This window comes from Diabrotica virgifera, chromosome 5 (assembly GCF_917563875.1).
Source record: "Diabrotica virgifera virgifera chromosome 5, PGI_DIABVI_V3a".
Classification (NCBI taxonomy): Eukaryota; Metazoa; Arthropoda; class Insecta; order Coleoptera; family Chrysomelidae; genus Diabrotica; species Diabrotica virgifera.
In genome coordinates this window covers 7,316,517-7,334,265 of record NC_065447.1, presented here as the reverse complement: position 1 = coordinate 7,334,265, position 17,749 = coordinate 7,316,517, and the positions used below count along the sequence as shown (strand labels likewise).

At 31.7% G+C, this 17,749-nt stretch overlaps 1 protein-coding gene across 6 annotated transcripts in view; it reads left to right on the top strand.

The window, feature by feature from the left end:
• LOC114339212 (protein diaphanous) overlaps positions 1-17,749 on the top strand; it is a 197,929-nt gene that overhangs the window by 126,414 nt on the left and 53,766 nt on the right. For all 6 annotated transcript variants that reach the window (XM_028289996.2, XM_028290070.2, XM_028290203.2 and 3 more), the window contains one exon: positions 3,948-4,109. In XM_028289996.2, the coding sequence (XP_028145797.1) occupies positions 3,948-4,109 (162 nt within the window). The remainder of the gene's footprint in view (positions 1-3,947; positions 4,110-17,749) is intronic.

Here is a 17,749-nt window from a genome sequence, read left to right as displayed (position 1 = left end):
AAAATACAACAAAACATAGAGTAAGAAGACAATATATTAGGTGAATATTGATAGAAATTTTGATGGTAATCAAATTATGTAAATAAAAGTATTACATACTACTTATGTATTTTGGTAGGTTCAAGGTAGGTATCGGAGCCCGTATAACGACTAATAAATTTCGCAATCACTTGCGTCGTGCAAAGTGGCTATGTTCAAATATCATAACAAAATTTGATCAACTATTTATAAAACACTTACCAGTGAAAGATTCTTTAGCTTTGAATAAGCGAGATCTGCGGCACTCATACTAGGCACAGTTTGATGAGCTTTCACATTGGCATGCAACAATCATCTCTTCTATGTAAATAAGTCCAAAAATATAATATGAAAACTATTTAAAAAGGCAGTATAACCATTAACTAACTTTTTGTTTGTTGTTTCTCTTCCTACAAATTTTAAAACGCAACAAGCATACATTATAACCAAACCATGCACAGTCCCACAGCTGCCATATTGGATAATTTTTGTCATGTCATTTGAACATCCAATCAGAACAAAGTTATAATGCGCATGCGCCCGGTCGCTAGGTTTTCCCATATAAAATTTCACCGTCATTACGCCCGTAAAGAAGTATAACTTCAAAAATAAATTTTGAAAAAGTTTTGGTGCGTAAATTTTAATGCTATCAACATGTTCGGGGGCTCATTTAATAGATATTTTTAAGTACTTTGACAAATGTTAAATAAGTTTGTAAAAAGAATATATATTCAATTACCTATAACTCACTTTTAGTTAACACTAAAAGGTTTTTCTAGTAAAGGATTTATTCCATTTGTTATTATTGTAAAACTTATAGTTTTTGAGTTATTGATGAAAAATCGGTTAAAAACATTCCTTTTTTTTTAAGAAAAATTAAAATCTTTGATCTTCAATAACTCACAAAGTTTTAATTTATTTTAATAACTTTATATAACAAATTTTGCTTAGAATTTATCCGTCTATCGAATTATGGGGTTATTTTCAATAATATAATTTTCACCCCCAGAAGGGGTGGCATCCACCCTCAGGGTAAAAGCGCAAGTTGGCACAATGTCACCTTTGTTCCTTGAGATATCCTCTAACCGCTAACCACTCACCAATTTCCAAGCAAATTTATGGAGGTTCAACGAAATCGGAGGTAATAGCTCATATCCACCTCCAGTGCCTGCACTATTCTAATCATTGGCAAGAAAAAGATAACAGGCCTACTCTACGTCAACCAAACCCCTGTAGAAGGAATGAATCCCTTAGAAATGAATGAAGAATGGACCAACAACCAAGAGTTATAAATAGATTGAGATGTAATCACGCTCTTACCCCCCTCCATATGTTTAGTTTGGGTATCACAGAGTCACTTAACTGTGAGTGTGGAAAAGAAGGTGATCTACTACATATTCTCCTCGAATGTTTCCATCAATCAGTAAATATAAACAAATTTTATGATAATCTTAATATTTTAAAAATTCCACTTCCTGTCTACCTGAACAATTTGATTTTTTCTGAAGATAATACATTAAAAACAATTTACGAACATATCAAAAACTGTAAATATAAATTGTAGCAATATAATTAACCCTGTATTTAAGTAATTTTATTAAAAGAAAACAGGCATGTTTGTTAAAAAAAATCAAACATGTTTGTTTTGTTGTAATTTTTTAACCCTGTAGATTTAAGTAATTATTGTATATTATAATTGAAAAAAAAAAGAACAAGAAAAAAAAAGAGAAAAAAAAAACAAAAAAAAGGGAATAAAAAATCAAAAAAAAGAAAAAAACCCAAAAAAGAGAAAAAAAAAGGAAAAAAGAAAAAAAAAACTAAGATGTAAACCTCCGAGATGTTGAATCGGGTTTATGTCTTAGAGTAGTAAAAAAAAACAATAAAAAAAGAATAAAAAAAATACAAAGAAATAAATATATACAAAAAAAAATATTTACATCCAAAACAGTGTATTTGTTTAGATAGTAGTATATTAGTTTGTTATGTACATATATTTAGAGTTAGAAATACAGAAAAAATTCCTCTGATTGAAAAAAATTGTTTGTTTTTAAAATAAATTGTCTGGCTAATTGGCTCAGCCAAGGCCATCAAATTAAAAAAAAAAAACAAGATGTAAGAGCGTGCCTCGGAAAAGCTAGATCCACCGTCCACTGGATAAGGGGCTTCTTCAAGAGCCAGAATCTCTCTCTCTTGGCATAAAAGTAAGAACGCTGCGATGCTACGTCGTCTCTGGCCTTTTTTATGGTGTTGAATCGTGGACCCCGAACGAAAATATGTGTGGAAAATTGGAAGCCTTTGGGTGCGGCTATATCGGAGAATTCTTAAAATCCCGTGGGCTGACTGAGTCACAAATGAGGAAGGCCCCAGAAGAATGAAGAAGAACCGAGAGGAACCAATCAAATCACGAAAGTGACAATAGTTCTGACACATTATGCGAAATGAATCCAGATATGCCCTCCTACAAGCCATCCTGCAAGGGAAAATATTTGGAAAGCGAGGTCCAGTAAGGAGAACTTCCTGGTTAAAGAACCTCAGAACCTTATTTAACACAACATATAAGTACAACTTTTCCTTGCTACAGATAAGATAAATATCGCCATGATGATCACCAACATTCGTCACGGATAGGCACATCAAGAAGAAGAAGAAGAAGCATATTCAAATTGCAGTTAAAAACAACCGTTTTGTAGACTTTTTTACAAAAAATTATGGTCAGACTCACAACAATCAATACCTATTGTAGTTTTCTAGTTATAATAAACTATTTTTAATGGGAAATAAACCACAATTTTACTAAAAAAATTATTTTATTAACGTTTCGACACCCAAATCGGGTGTCGTTAAATTCATTAATTTAATTTTATTTTGTACACCTTCGAAAAGCATCTATATTTTAGAAGAAGAATAAGAAATGTAATACAGTAAAAATAAATCCATTTATTAGAACCACGACAATAATACAGTCCACACAAGATATTTATACATATTTTTTGGTATAAATATTTATATAAATATAGTATATTTATACATTTATATAAATATATAATATTTATATATCTATATTTTAGAAGAAGAATAAAAAATGTAATACAGTAAAAATAAATCCATTTATTAGAACTACGACAATAATACAGTCCACACAAGATATTTATACATATTTTTTGGTATAAATATTTATATAAATATAGTATATTTATATATTTATAATATATTTATATATCTATATTTTAGAAGAAGAATAAAAAATGTAATACAGTAAAAATAAATCCATTTATTAGAACCACGACAATAATACAGTCCACACAAGATATTTATACATATTTTTTGGTATAAATATTTATATAAATATAGTATATTTATATATTTATAATATATTTATATAAATATATAATATTTATATAAATATTTATACCAAGAAATATGTATAAATATCTTGTGTGGACTGTATTATTGTCGTGGTTCTAATCATTTATTAGAACCACGACAATAATACAGCCCACACAAGATATTTATACATATTTTTTGGTATAAATATTTATATAAATTTAGTATATTTATATATTTATAATATATTTATATATTTATATAAATATCTTGTGTGGACTGTATTATTGTCGTGGTTCTAATAAATGGATTTATTTTTACTGTAGTACATTTTTTATTCTTCTAAAAAATAGATGCTTTTCAAGATGTACGAAATAATTAAATTGTGGCTTATTTTCCATTGAAAATAGTTGATTATAAAAATGCCACAAGGAAATAACTTCAGAACAACTTTTTTCAGTTATTTTGCATTACTTAGTTAATTTAGTTCCTCAATAATAATTTTTCAGTGTTGATCCTGAACTAAATCCTAACCTAACATAACCTGTTACATAACTTAATCTTAATCCTAATTATAATATTATTTATCTAATATCTGCTTGTAGATTCTTGCACCTCTATGTATCCTGAACTTGGAAAAGAGCGGCGAGGAAGAAGGTGTAAAAAAGGTGCTTAGAGCCATTACCGAGGTGGGAGAGATACATTCGAGAGAACGGTTCCTATCTGTGGTACTTGGAATCACTGCCAGCGATAATGCCGAATTACAGGTGAGTTGTATATCTTTAAATTATTTGTAAAATGGGATTGTGTTTATAGTGTCCTGCGCCTTCCGGTTCCTATTTTCCAGCCGCGTCCATCTGTCCAATCTCCTGGTCGCAGATCTCCCTCAGACAGACATTGCTTTTGGGATTCCACTTATCCAAGTAGTTTTCGGTCTGCCCCTTTTCCTTCTTTCCGGGAGTTGCCATTCCATTGTCAACTTTGGGACTCGATGTTCCTCCATTCTTTGTACATGACCATACCAACAAAGTTGTTTTTCTTGGATTTTTTTTCTATTAAGTTTGTTTTCCTATTCATAATATCTCGTACTCGTTTATTCGTTATGTGTGAAACTCTAGAGATGCAGATGCATCTTCGCCAGAAGTCCATTTCCAGTGCGAGCAACTTCTGTTCTGTTGGCTTATTCAGTTGCCAGGTTTCGCATCCATACAGTACTACGCTTTTGAAGATGCTATTATATAGATGTGTTTTCTTTTCTTTTGATATGGTTTTTGACGAAACTAGTGAGTTCAAAGCTCCTATTAGTTTCGGCTTCCATAATTCTTTCCTCTATTTCCAATTCTGTCCTTCCACTTTGTTGGATTGTCGTTCCAAGGTATACATGATCAGAGCTTAGCTCGATAACCATATCCTCCTCTAGTTGTCACCCATTTTTCTGTCCTCCTATACACATATATAGGTACAGTGCTCTTCAGACAAAACTATCCACCTTAAATAACTTTTGAACCACTGATTTTAAAAAAAAAACGCAAAAACACGTTAAATAATAATTGAAGGGGTAGACATTATGCCATATTTAAGCTTGCCGGGAAAGGCACCCTCTCACCACCCGTACCATCCCTTAATTTTTTTTAAATTACTACCCCCTTTTTTTCATATTTGGATTCTACTCTTTGTCCTGACTTCAAAAATGTATAACACTTGATGCTTAAAGTGATTAGTTTATGAGAAAAATAAATACAAATGCAAGAAAACTGGATTGAATAAAAATTATTTTTATAACATTTAGAGTGAACATTTCACTACCAAAAGTTTTAACAATAATTATTCAAAAATTTTAACCATAATAATTATTTAAGTTTTCAAAAATCATTTTGAATAATTATCGGGTATAATATCACAAGAGAGTGAGAATAAATTGAAAATAATGCGACAGTTTTTCGAAAATTTGTTGTCTGACAATAGACACGAGAGCCCGCAGGGTTGTATTGCCCAATGACAACAAATTTGAGTAGAAATGAAGCATTATTTTCTTATTTATTCTTACTGTCGTGTGATATTCGTAAGATTATTTTTTAATACGTATATTATGGATATTTTCTTAAATGTGACAGTTGTCAAAACTAGGAAACTGGTTGCCATTAAGGCTATGGGTACATAATTCGCAAATATTTTACGGCTATCCCTAGCTTTTCTGTCTTTACATGGTAAATTACGTGTAGTAAAATTCACACTGGTATGGATATGTACATATTACTAGAATGTCATTCTACTTTACAATGTCATAACTAGTTTAAAGAGATGGCTTTTGAATGTTCTTGGATAACTGTTATTTTTTGTATAATTGCAAATTATTAATTCAGTTAATAAATGATAATTTTTTCACTAGCTATGTATTCAGTGATTCAAAACTAATACTCAATCGAGAAAAGAGGAAAAGTGTTAAAGTGATTTTTTAATAATATATTGTTACTATGGAACGCTTACAATTTTGAACATCTTTGACAACAAAATACTTGGATCACAGAATATATCTTGATGTATTCTCTGCTTCTATCTTCCATAAGTAATACACAATAAATAACTTTTTATAAAGTTCGCCTCTTAATTCAATTATTTATCAAATACACTATATATCAATATTATTTAATCAACAACTAAAAATATTCCCGATTCATGTCAAATAATTATTTAAAATTGTCACTGATTGTCAGTGTCTGACTGACAATATTCTATTCGACTAAGTTCGTTGTATGACAAAGATAGATTTGGAAAATATTACCACGGACATTATGTTCATTTTTTTCGAATCCTGAAAAAACCAATAAATATTTTTGAAAAATCTAAACGCAGAATGAAAGACTAAATTATTACCGAGGGCCGAAAGTCCCCTAGAATAAATAAAAAGTTTATTTTGAATGAGATATTTTAAATTAAAAATAACACTAAATTTTCTCTCAGTTTTTCACCCCTGTAACTTATTAAAATAAACATTATAGAAGTTCTAAGGGACTTTCGGCCCTCGCTAATAACGTAATATTTCATTCTGCGTTTAAATTTTTAAAAAATACTTATTAGTTTTCTCAGGATTCGAAAAAAATGAATCCCCATTTGAATAGCATTGCAGCCGAAAAAACGTACCGATCCTCTTAAACAGAAACAATCTACTTAAAAAAATTATATCGGTAATTTTCTACAGTAGATAATTCTCAGTATAATTTTAATCTGATTGGACAGAATTAAAACACGTGATCAAATATCTTACTATACGATTAGAAGGTAAAATCATTAAAAAATAATCGTTAAAATTTTTGGTAGTGAAATGTTTATTCTAAATGTTTGTATGTAATAAAATGTTCAAAAAATAATTTTTTTCGAAATCCGCAAGGAAAAGAAAAAGTTTTCCTGTAGTTGGCTGTATACCATCAATCACAAAATTGGAAAGAAATCCTTTGTAAAAGGTATAAAATTTGATGATGATTTTTTATAAAAATCGAAAACGTTTTGTTGTGATGTAGCCCTTTTAAGGGATTTTTAATAAAAAAATTTTATACCTTTTACAAAGGATTTCTTTCCAATTTTTTTCGATCCAATTTTCTTGCTTTTGTATTTATTTTTCTCATAAACTAATCACTTTAAGCATCAAGTGTTATACATTTTTGAACTCAGTACAAAGAGGAGAATCCAAATCTAAAATAAAAAAGGGGGTAGTAATTTAAAAAAAATTAAGGGATGATACGGGGGTGAGAGGGTGCCTTTCCCGTCAAGCTTAAATATGGCATAATGTCTCCCCCTTCAAGTATTATGTGACGTGTTTTTGCGTTTTTTCTAAAAATCAGTGGTTCAAAAGTGATTTAAGGTGAATAATTTTATCTGAAAAGCACTGTATATTTGGTTTTCTCTATATTGACGTATAGGCCCCATTTTTTGTAATCTCGAAACAGCCGGTTTGTCATAAATATTAGATCATCTTTATCCTGGATAATCACCACCTCCGACCTCCGGAGCACCTGATTACTACTAAGGCCCGTCATCTGGAGGTTCGAGGGTTATTGGTACTAAATTGATGCAAACAGATTACTTGGAGGTTTTTGGAGTCGCTGAACATGAATATGCCATTAGAACTGACACCCGGAGCACCTTGTCCCCAGTGTCACTGCTGTGACACGTCATATTCTGGAGTTTCGAGGGATTTCGTCACTAAATTGATGCAAACAGATTACACAAGAGGTTTTTGGGGTTACTGAACACGAATACGCCATCAGAACTGATCCCTGGAACACCTGGTTCCCACCTTCTCTTCTAAGGCACGTCATCTTCTGGAGTTTCGAAGGGTTTCGACCTTAAATGCATGCAAATAGATTACTAGGCAGTTTATGGGTTCCCTGAATACGAATACGCCATCAAAACCGACCGCCGGACCACCTGGTGCCTTAGATCACCGCTAAGGCATATTATCTTCTGGAGTTTAGAGGGTTTTTGGGCACCACGTGAACAGGAGAGCGGTTCTGATGCCGTATTCTTGTTCAGCGACGCCAAATACCCTGTGTAATCTGTGTGCGTCAATTTCGTGGCAAAAACCCTCGAAACTTCAAATAACGTGCGTTAGCAGTAAACCTGGACAGCAAGTACTTCAGTCGTTGATTCTGATGGTGTATTCGTCTTCAGCCACTCCTAAAAATCCCTAATAACAAAATTTGGCCCTTAAGATTTTATATTTATTTTATTATTAATAATAGATTTTATATACAGTGAGCACGTAAAGGTTGGAATAAATTCATTTTCTCGAGAATGGACGATTTTGGAAAAAAATCCCGAAACAGGTCAATTTTTATTTTTAAATTACGACTTTATGGCATACATATATATCATACTAGTGACGTCACCCATCTGGGCGTGATGACGTCATCAATGATTTTTTTAAAAGGTAATATTGGTCGTATGATAGCTCATTTGAAAGGTAATTCGATTCTCTATTCAGTAATATAAACATTAATATAATTCTTTATACAGGGTGTCAAAAAAAATTTTTGAAGTTATACGTTAGGCGCGATTGAGATTGAGGGTGAATTTATATTGATCTGCGCGCATGCGCACACCGACAGTTTGGTATTAGTCTTTATAAGGGCTCTGATTGGGTGTTGAAATGATCTGTCAATAATTGTTCAATATGGAGTATCGGTATACCCTATTCCACGAACATACGCCTGTTTTGGATTACTTCGACAACGAATATTTTACTGTGCAAAATAAGAAGAACGAAAATAAATTGCAAATTACATTGTTGTTTATTGGAATAATTATTAGCGCCATTTACTTTCGTACTTCTTATGTTTCACACTAAAATATTCGTTGTCGAAGTAATCCAAAACAGGCGTATGTTCGTGGAATGGCCCATAAACAAAAATGTTGTATAATATATTAGTTTTTATTGTTGTGAAGACAGAAATAAAATCAAATTTATAATTATAGTGACTTTTGAAATAGTTTTGAAAAGCCACAGGTACGTAATTCTAAATGTTTCAGTTGTATTTCAATAAAAAATTATCTTCATACCTATTTGGAAAATGTAAAAAAATAATGTACTTACCTAGTACTTGCTTTGCTATACCCCTAGTAGGCAATGCTTTAATTTACATAATCTGATTACGAACAAACTTTCTACAAATTTTCATCTAATGTATCGTTTTCTTTCTCTATATATTATTGTATTTTAATTCGACAAAAATCAAACTAATAAAAATTCATATAAACAAAATGTCAAAAAGTTGTTCAGTTTGTGTATATTCCCATATGACGTATACGCGAAGATGGTGCAGTTTGAATTCGCTTCGACTCTCGTACGGCGGGATACACGGGAAGTAGGTTCAAGCCCAATGCAAGTTATATCATTTTTTCTTTTTTTTAAGATTTTATGATTGTAAGTATATTATTATATAATTTTGTGCAGAAAATACATGGTTAATTAAAATTTTTGGCAACAATTATTGTTCAGAAATCATTTGTGGCATTTTTCAATGTGTTTGTGTGTGTTTTATTCTTTTATTTTTTAAATTTTTGGTATTGTTTTAATAAAATTTTTTGGAAAGTAGTAGAGAAACTGTTTAAAGTATATTGATTTCGTTGAAATCATATAATAGAAGTATAACTTCTTACGTGCGTACAAAGCGTACATTATTTTTTAAATTATATTTATTGACATAAAAAGAAGAATGCATGTAATTTATTTAATTCAAAATACATTTTACTGCTCTCAGAAAACAGAAAACAATATTTCTTTGAAAAGTATTCATTGCTTTTCGCTTAAATTAAATGTTCAAACTGTCAAAAGGAAGGTGGGTGGCTGCTTTAATATTTAATTTAAGCAAAAAACAATACTTATTTGTCAAATAAACATTATTTTTCGTTTTCTGATAGCAGTAAAATGTATTTTGAGTTAAATAAATTACACAGATTCTTCTTTTTATGCCAATAAATTTAATTTAAAAAATTTTTTTGGACGCCCTGTATAAATAATTATGTTAATGTTTATATTACTGAATAGAGAATTGAATTACCTTTCAAATGAGCTCATATTCTCATTTAAAAAAATCATAGATGACGTCATCACGCCCATATAGGTGACTAATTATTTATATGGGAAATAAGCCACAATTAAAACGAAAAAATAATTTTATTAACGTTTCGACGCCCAAATCGGGTGCCGTTGTCAAAATACAAAATATTACTAAAATAAATAAAAGTGTTGTTGCTAAGCAAAAAAATTCTTCTAATAATTTATTTAATCTTACTCATTTATATTGGCAATTCAGACATATATTATACATTTTAAAGTAGAAAACTTTAAAATGATATTGCCAATATTTATGAGTTGCGTTCCTGGGACGACTTACTGAAAGATAGTTCATTCGATTACATGAAATCAACCCCAACTCAAGAATATCCGTCATAAAAAATTATAGCATGTGATCTGTCTTTAAAAAGACAACCAAATGCAACGACAGTAAAATTCTCGCGTTAGAGACTTCATAGTAAATCACAAGGGAAAACCAGGAAAAACCTTGTGATACTATCCCGACATCGTAAGTATTTGGTCTTACATTAATTTACTCTCAAAAAATAATACCAAATTCTGACTTGTAACATGTTTAAATTATAAATAATATTAATAATACTAGATATATAAGTAATACTAAAATATAAAATATGTACTAGCTCGATATTATTGACTTACTAATCTTGGTATTTTCTTTCTATTGACTTCCTCTTTCAGTATGGGTAACCACATCCTACTGCATTCTACCGAGGAATTTGCGACACAATTGGTTTCATTTAACATAATTAGAACCGCTTCTTTGATTTTTCTCTTTTTACTATCTGATTCTTTCAGGACTATACTTGAATCTCTCCACTGAACTCTATGTTCATTATCCCATGCGTGTTGACATATTTGAGATCTCTCAAATTCTCTATTTTTAATATAAGATTGATGTTCACTTATTCTAACGTCTAATGGTCTTGATGTCTCACCTAAATAAAATTGTTCGCATTCACAAGGTATTTTATAAATGCAATTCTTTGTTCTTTCTTGATCATTGTTAGGTTTAGTTTTAGATAGAATAGATCTCAATGTGTTTGTTGTTTTGAATGTTGTTGAAATGTTGAATTTATTTCCTATTGTTTTAAGTTTCTCGGATAGTCCTTTTATATATGGTATTGATATTTTCCTCGTATTATTTCTGGTGAATGTTGTAGGATCCCGTTCTAAGTTGTTCTGTTCCATTCGATCCAATCTTGACAATTCCTTATTTATAAACGATAAAGGATAATCATTTTTTAATAAAACAGATGTTAATATATAATACCATATATAAAAGGACTATCCGAGAAACTTAAAACAATAGGAAATAAATTCAACATTTCAACAACATTCAAAACAACAAACACATTGAGATCTATTCTATCTAAAACTAAACCTAACAATGATCAAGAAAGAACAAAGAATTGCATTTATAAAATACCTTGTGAATACGAACAATTTTATTTAGGTGAGACATCAAGACCATTAGACGTTAGAATAAGTGAACATCAATCTTATATTAAAAATAGAGAATTTGAGAGATCTCAAATATGTCAACACGCATGGGATAATGAACATAGAGTTCAGTGGAGAGATTCAAGTATAGTCCTGAAAGAATCAGATAGTAAAAAGAGAAAAATCAAAGAAGCGGCTCTAATTATGCTAAATGAAACCAATTGTGTCGCAAATTCCTCGGTAGAATGCAGTAGGATGTGGTTACCCATACTGAAAGAGGAAGTCAATAGAAAGAAAATACCAAGATCAGTAAGTCAATAATATCGAGCTAGTACATATTTTATATTTTAGTATTACTTATATATCTAGTATTATTAATATTATTTATAATTTAAACATGTTACAAGTCAGAATTTGGTATTATTTTTTGAGAGTAAATTAATGTAAGACCAAATACTTACGATGTCGGGATAGTATCACAAGGTTTTTCCTGGTTTTCCCTTGTGATTTACTATGAAGTCTCTAACGCGAGAATTTTACTGTCGTTGCATTTGGTTGTCTTTTTAAAGACAGATCACATGCTATAATTTTTTATGACGGATATTCTTGAGTTGGGGTTGATTTCATGTAATCGAATGAACTATCTTTCAGTAAGTCGTCCCAGGAATGCAACTCATAAATATTGGCAATATCATTTTAAAGTTTTCTACTTTAAAATGTATAATATATGTCTGAATTGCCAATATAAATGAGTAAGATTAAATAAATTATTAGAAGAATTTTTTTGCTTAGCAACAACACTTTTATTTATTTTAGTAATATTTTGTATTTTGACAACGGCACCCGATTTGGGCGTCGAAACGTTAATAAAATTATTTTTTCGTTTTAATTGTGGCTTATTTCCCATATAAATAATTAATCATAAAAATGCCACAAGGAAATAGCTTCAGAACAACATATAGGTGACGTCACTAGTATGATATATATACCAAAAAGTCGCAATTTAAAAATACAAATTGACCTGTTTCGGGATTTTTTTCCAACGTCGTCCATTCTTGAGAGAATGAATTTATTCCAAGCTTTTCGTGCTCACTGTATATTAAATAACCCTATTTTGACATGTTTATGCACTTTTGGATGCATTTTATGCACTTTAGAATGCAACTATGTATTTCCACCCATTTATCTATAGTATACTTTTTTCCTGACGTCATCCTAAACATAATGCAAAAAGTTGAAAGTATTTAGGTGCTGTATTGAAAAATCGATTTATTTTGTGTTAAATACCCTGGTCTAATAATATTGTCAACTAATTAATGTGCCCACATAAAAACTTAATTAGTGCAATTAAAAGTACATGTAGTTGCCTATACAACGTGTTTTGTCCTTTTTACCGCTACCTCCGCTTTTTGCTAAGCTAGATAAACAAACTCGTTTTTGAATTAATATAGTAAACAATTTGTTTGGTTAAATTTTCAAAAGATTTTATTTTTCGGTGATTCAGTAGGGATAGTGCATAATAATAGTGGTTCTCATCACTGCAGAGTTTAGTCGTGTGCTTATATTTAGTGTTAGTGTTAGTTAAAATGACTATTATTTTATATAAATATGAAAAATGAAGCTATGCAAATGGACGAAGAAGAAGCTGTTGAAGATCGCGGTAAGGGATGGGTTATTAGTGATTTAATTCTTTCTGTGAGCTGTCATTAGTCACGTTTAGAGCGATTGAAGTTCTATGCACAATAGTTTTGTACCTATTGTACATACACTGAGTTCAAAAAGTTTCAGGTTATGTTTTGACCACATTTGTAACAAGATTACGTTCGATGTTAATTCAATTACAATTAAACTTTCGGTTTATTCTGCTGATATTTGTAGTTACGCAATTGATTCTTTATATCATTCTTTATCGGTTTAAAATAGAACAATGGGTAATTTGTTTTTGTTATTTCTTTCTTAAGTCCTCTCCGTTTTGTAATGTTATTATTAATGGATGGGCGTCTACACAAGTCTTACACAAGTGTACTACCTCTGAAGGAACTGGAGTTCCTCAATGTCCACATGATTGTGGAGCCTGTTCTCGTGTTTCCTCGCCTACTTGCTGATAGTCGATTCTTAGATGATTTTCTAGTTAACTATTTGTGACGTATCATAGAGCAATTTATAATATTTCCGAGTGCTTTTTATTGGAATCGTATAGACGATATTGCTGGGAACCCTAGAATTGTATGTTGCAACTCCAAACACGCTTAGACTTTTTTGTATAGGTATAACTTGTTATCAATGGATAGTTTCTCATTACTGGAATAAGTGTTACCCCCCTTACTAATTTATTTATTTTTAGCACATAAGCAAAACGCTCGGACGGGTCGATGTTTAAAATAATCATAGCATCAATGTTTCGAACTTTACGCGATCCCTCTTCAGGTGACAGGCATAACTTTGATTTTTTTAAAGGGGAAAGTACATCATGAGTGACACCTCATTTCAAAGCTTTTGAAAAACTGATTACAAAAATGTATATAACTGTAATCCTTTTTGAGAGCGTAGGCGCAAAATTTCGGTCGAATTATTTTTAAATGCATTCATTTTTTTCGAATTCTGAGAAAACTAATAAATATTTTTGACAAATTTAAACGCAGGATAAAATATTACAGTATTATCGATGGTCGAAAGTCCCTGAGAACTTCTAGAATGTTTATTTTAATAAGTCACAGGGGTGAAAAAAATAGAAAATTCTGATTTTTCTGATTCTGAAGTATGATTTTTAATTTCAAATATCATCATCATCATACAACCTCTTCTGTCCACTGCTGGACATAGGTCTCTCCCATTCTTCGCCACTCTTCACGGTTCTGTGCTTCTTGTTGCCATTTCTTGGATATTCGTTTAATGTCGTCCATCCAGCGTGTTGGTGGTCGTCCTCTGCTGCGTTTGTCTTCTCTTGGGCGCCAGTCAATTAGTTTTCTGGTCCATCGTGAGTCTTTCAGTCGCGCTATGTGACCTGCCCAATTCCATTTCAGCTTGGCTATACGTTCAACGACATCAGTGATACCTGTTCTTTTCCTTAAGTCTTGGTTCCTTATTTTGTCTTTTTTTGTCACGCCGAGAATCGATCTTTCCATGCGCCTTTGTGCCACTCGCATTTTTAGTGCTGTTGTTTTTGTGAGCGTGAGAGTTTCTGCTCCGTATGTCATAATAGGAAGAACGCATTGGTCAAATGTCTTCCGTTTCATAGCTGTCGGGATGTTGCTCTTAAAGATGTCTCTTAGTGATCCATACGCCGCCCAAGCAAGTGTTATTCGTCGTTGAAATTCGCAGGTCTGATTGTCCTTGCCTATTCTGACTTCATGACCGAGATATATGTACTTTTCTGTCAATTCTACCACTTGATTTTGGATGGTTAGGTGTTCGCTGGGAACTAAATTTGTCATAAATTTGGTCTTACTGATGTTCATTTTTAGACCTATTGTTGAAGACACGTTTTCTAATTCTAGTAGCATTTGTTGTGCTTCACCCAGATCTTCGGTAATAAGTACTATATCGTCGGCAAAACGCAGATGATTGAGCATTTCTCCATCTATCTTTATTCCTCTATTTTCCCACTTTAGCATTTTAAAGGCGTATTCGAGGACCGCTATAAATAATTTAGGTGAGAGAGTGTCGCCCTGTCTCACACCTCGCTTGATATGAATTTCTCTGGTAGTATCATGTAGTTTTACACGCATTGTGGCGTTTTGGTATAATGTTTGCACTAACTTTGTAAACCGGTAATCTATTCTACTATTGTTCAGAGCAGTTATAATGCTGTCTAATTCCACAGTGTCGAAGGCTTTGTGAAAGTCTACGAAGATAAGTACCAGTGGTTTGTTATATTCTATCGACTTTTCTATTAAGGTTTTTACTGTTTGTAGGTGATCGTTCGTTCCGAATTTTGAGCGGAATCCAGCTTGTTCTCGGGGTTGGTAGAAATCTAACTTTTTTTCTAGTCTTGTCGTAATTATTCGGGTAAACATTTTATAGATGTGGTTCAATAAGCTGATTGGTCTATAGTTTTCTAGGTGCGCCTTGTCTCCTTTCTTGTGTAGTAAAATTGTTACTGCATTGTTCCATGTTTCCGGTATGCAACAATCTGTTAGACAAAGGTTAAACAAAATTTTTATTTGGTTGAGAAGGACACGTCCACCCATCTTTATAGCTTCTATTACGACTCCATCTTCTCCTGGCGCTTTGTTGTTTTTCATCCTTTTCATTGCGTCCTGGATTTCGCTTAGTGTGATCTCTGGCATGAGCTCTGAACCCTGGTTGATAACTTTGCGTGATGCAGCGGCTTCTAAATTCTTTTGGTCTTCTCTTTGGCTTGTATATAGTTCTTGATAGAAGTCTTCAACTATGTGTAGTAGTTCTTCTCTATATTTCAAATATATATCATTCAAAAGAAACGTTTTGTTTATTCTAAGATATTTTCTACCCTCGGTAATAATGTAATATTTCATTCTGCTTTTAAAAAGAATTCGACCGAAATTTTGCGCCCACGATCTCAAAAATGAAAAAAGTGTTATGCATTTTTGAAATCTGTATTTCAAAAGCTTTTAAATGAGATGTCACATGATGTACTTTCCTATTTTAAAAAAAAATCAAAGTTATGCCTGTCAGCTGAAGAGGGATCGCGTAAAGTTCGAAACATTGATGCTATAACATACTATGATTATTTTAAAAATCGATCTGTCCGAGCGTTTGGCTTATGTGCTAAAAATAAATAAGTTAATAAGGGGGGGGTACCACTTATTCCAGCGCACTGTATATCAGTCTAAACCTAAACGAAGCATTTAGAAGTTATATTACTTTTTTTAATGGTTTTTGTTGGCAATTACTAGGTACAAACCTTTAAGCAGTTGTTGGTCACTCTGTGTAAGTGACAATGTTCTTGCTCCATATGTTAGCACTGGTGTAATTAGTATTTGATAGACGGTCACTTCAATTTTGCAGGGTAGTTTTGAGACCATCTGTCTTATCACACCATAGTAACACTTTTTACAAGTACTATTCTTCTTTTAATTTCTTCGCTGGCGTTGGTATTTTTAGTCAACAGCGAGCCTAGGCATATGAAGGTGCCCACACCGTCCAGTTCTAAATCGTCAATTATTATTCTTCTACGTGTCCGGTTGCTGACCCACTACAATAGATATAATTATTTGATCTTATGGGTCTTATTCTTTGTGCAGATGCCTGTAATGACCGGAATGCTTCATTAGACTTCGTGGACCTAGTTCTTCTCGATTATATGACTGAAAAATGCTTTCCTTGTTGTTGTGTTTATTCAGTAGGATTAGTATTTTCAGTTTTTTTATAGCTTTCCTTCTACAATCTGCTAATAATCGGTATTCTTCTCAGTAGTCAGTTCAATCAAGTACTAATGTAGAAATTCTTGTATTAAGTATTTGATTTTCCCTTTTAAGTTGCTCGTTTTTCATGCCAAATTCCAGGTTTCTTGACAAATTTCCTTTTGCGGCTATTAGATTTTTTATTTCTTTGGATGAATAGTACCTTTTGTTTTCCATATTTTACCACATTTTGACCTTGGCAGTTTTCGGCATATAGAAGAATTAGTTAGGCCTAAATGTTTCTCCGAATCATACATGTTCATTTTTGGTTGACATTAAAGTGCTTAAAGCATCTACTAATTCATTCGAATTTTATGGTTTACTTATACAGTGTCCACGGATGGGGTGCCTAGAGGAAAAACTTTTTTATTTTCAATTTTAGCGAAAAATGTCATTCTTGATAAAAAGTCTTGCTTGTTCTAAAACCTCATAAAACGAAATAAAATTCAAGTTTTTCAAAACCTGCTTAATTTTGTAGCCAATTTTATGTAAATCCATATACATTTTTGCACTAAATTCGAAATCGTAACAATAATCTAGTGTTGTTAAACTACAATGTAACGCAGTAACTGTCGACTCCGATAAATAATTTGCGAATTGTCATTCCAATTCCATAACACTTTACAAGATAAATTCTTTGTTGGATGCTTAACATTTACTTGTCGAAAAAAAAAATGACAATTCGCAAATTATTTATCGGAGTTGACAGTTACTAAGCTACATTGTAGTTTAAGGTGAAACAGTAGCGATCAACAGGTAGCGAAAACGCGTTCCAAGATTGCGGCTGTAATTTTGAATATTTTTTCGAGATATTTGGCACACTTATTGGTAATATAATAAAGAATGGCGGTACAGAGCCCAATTTGAAAAATATATTAATATGTGGAAATTACTCTGTAATTAATACAATATTAAGAAAACGAGCCTGTACCGCCATTAAGAAGAACAAAAAAATACACTTTCTTCAAATAAACTTTTTTATCCGATG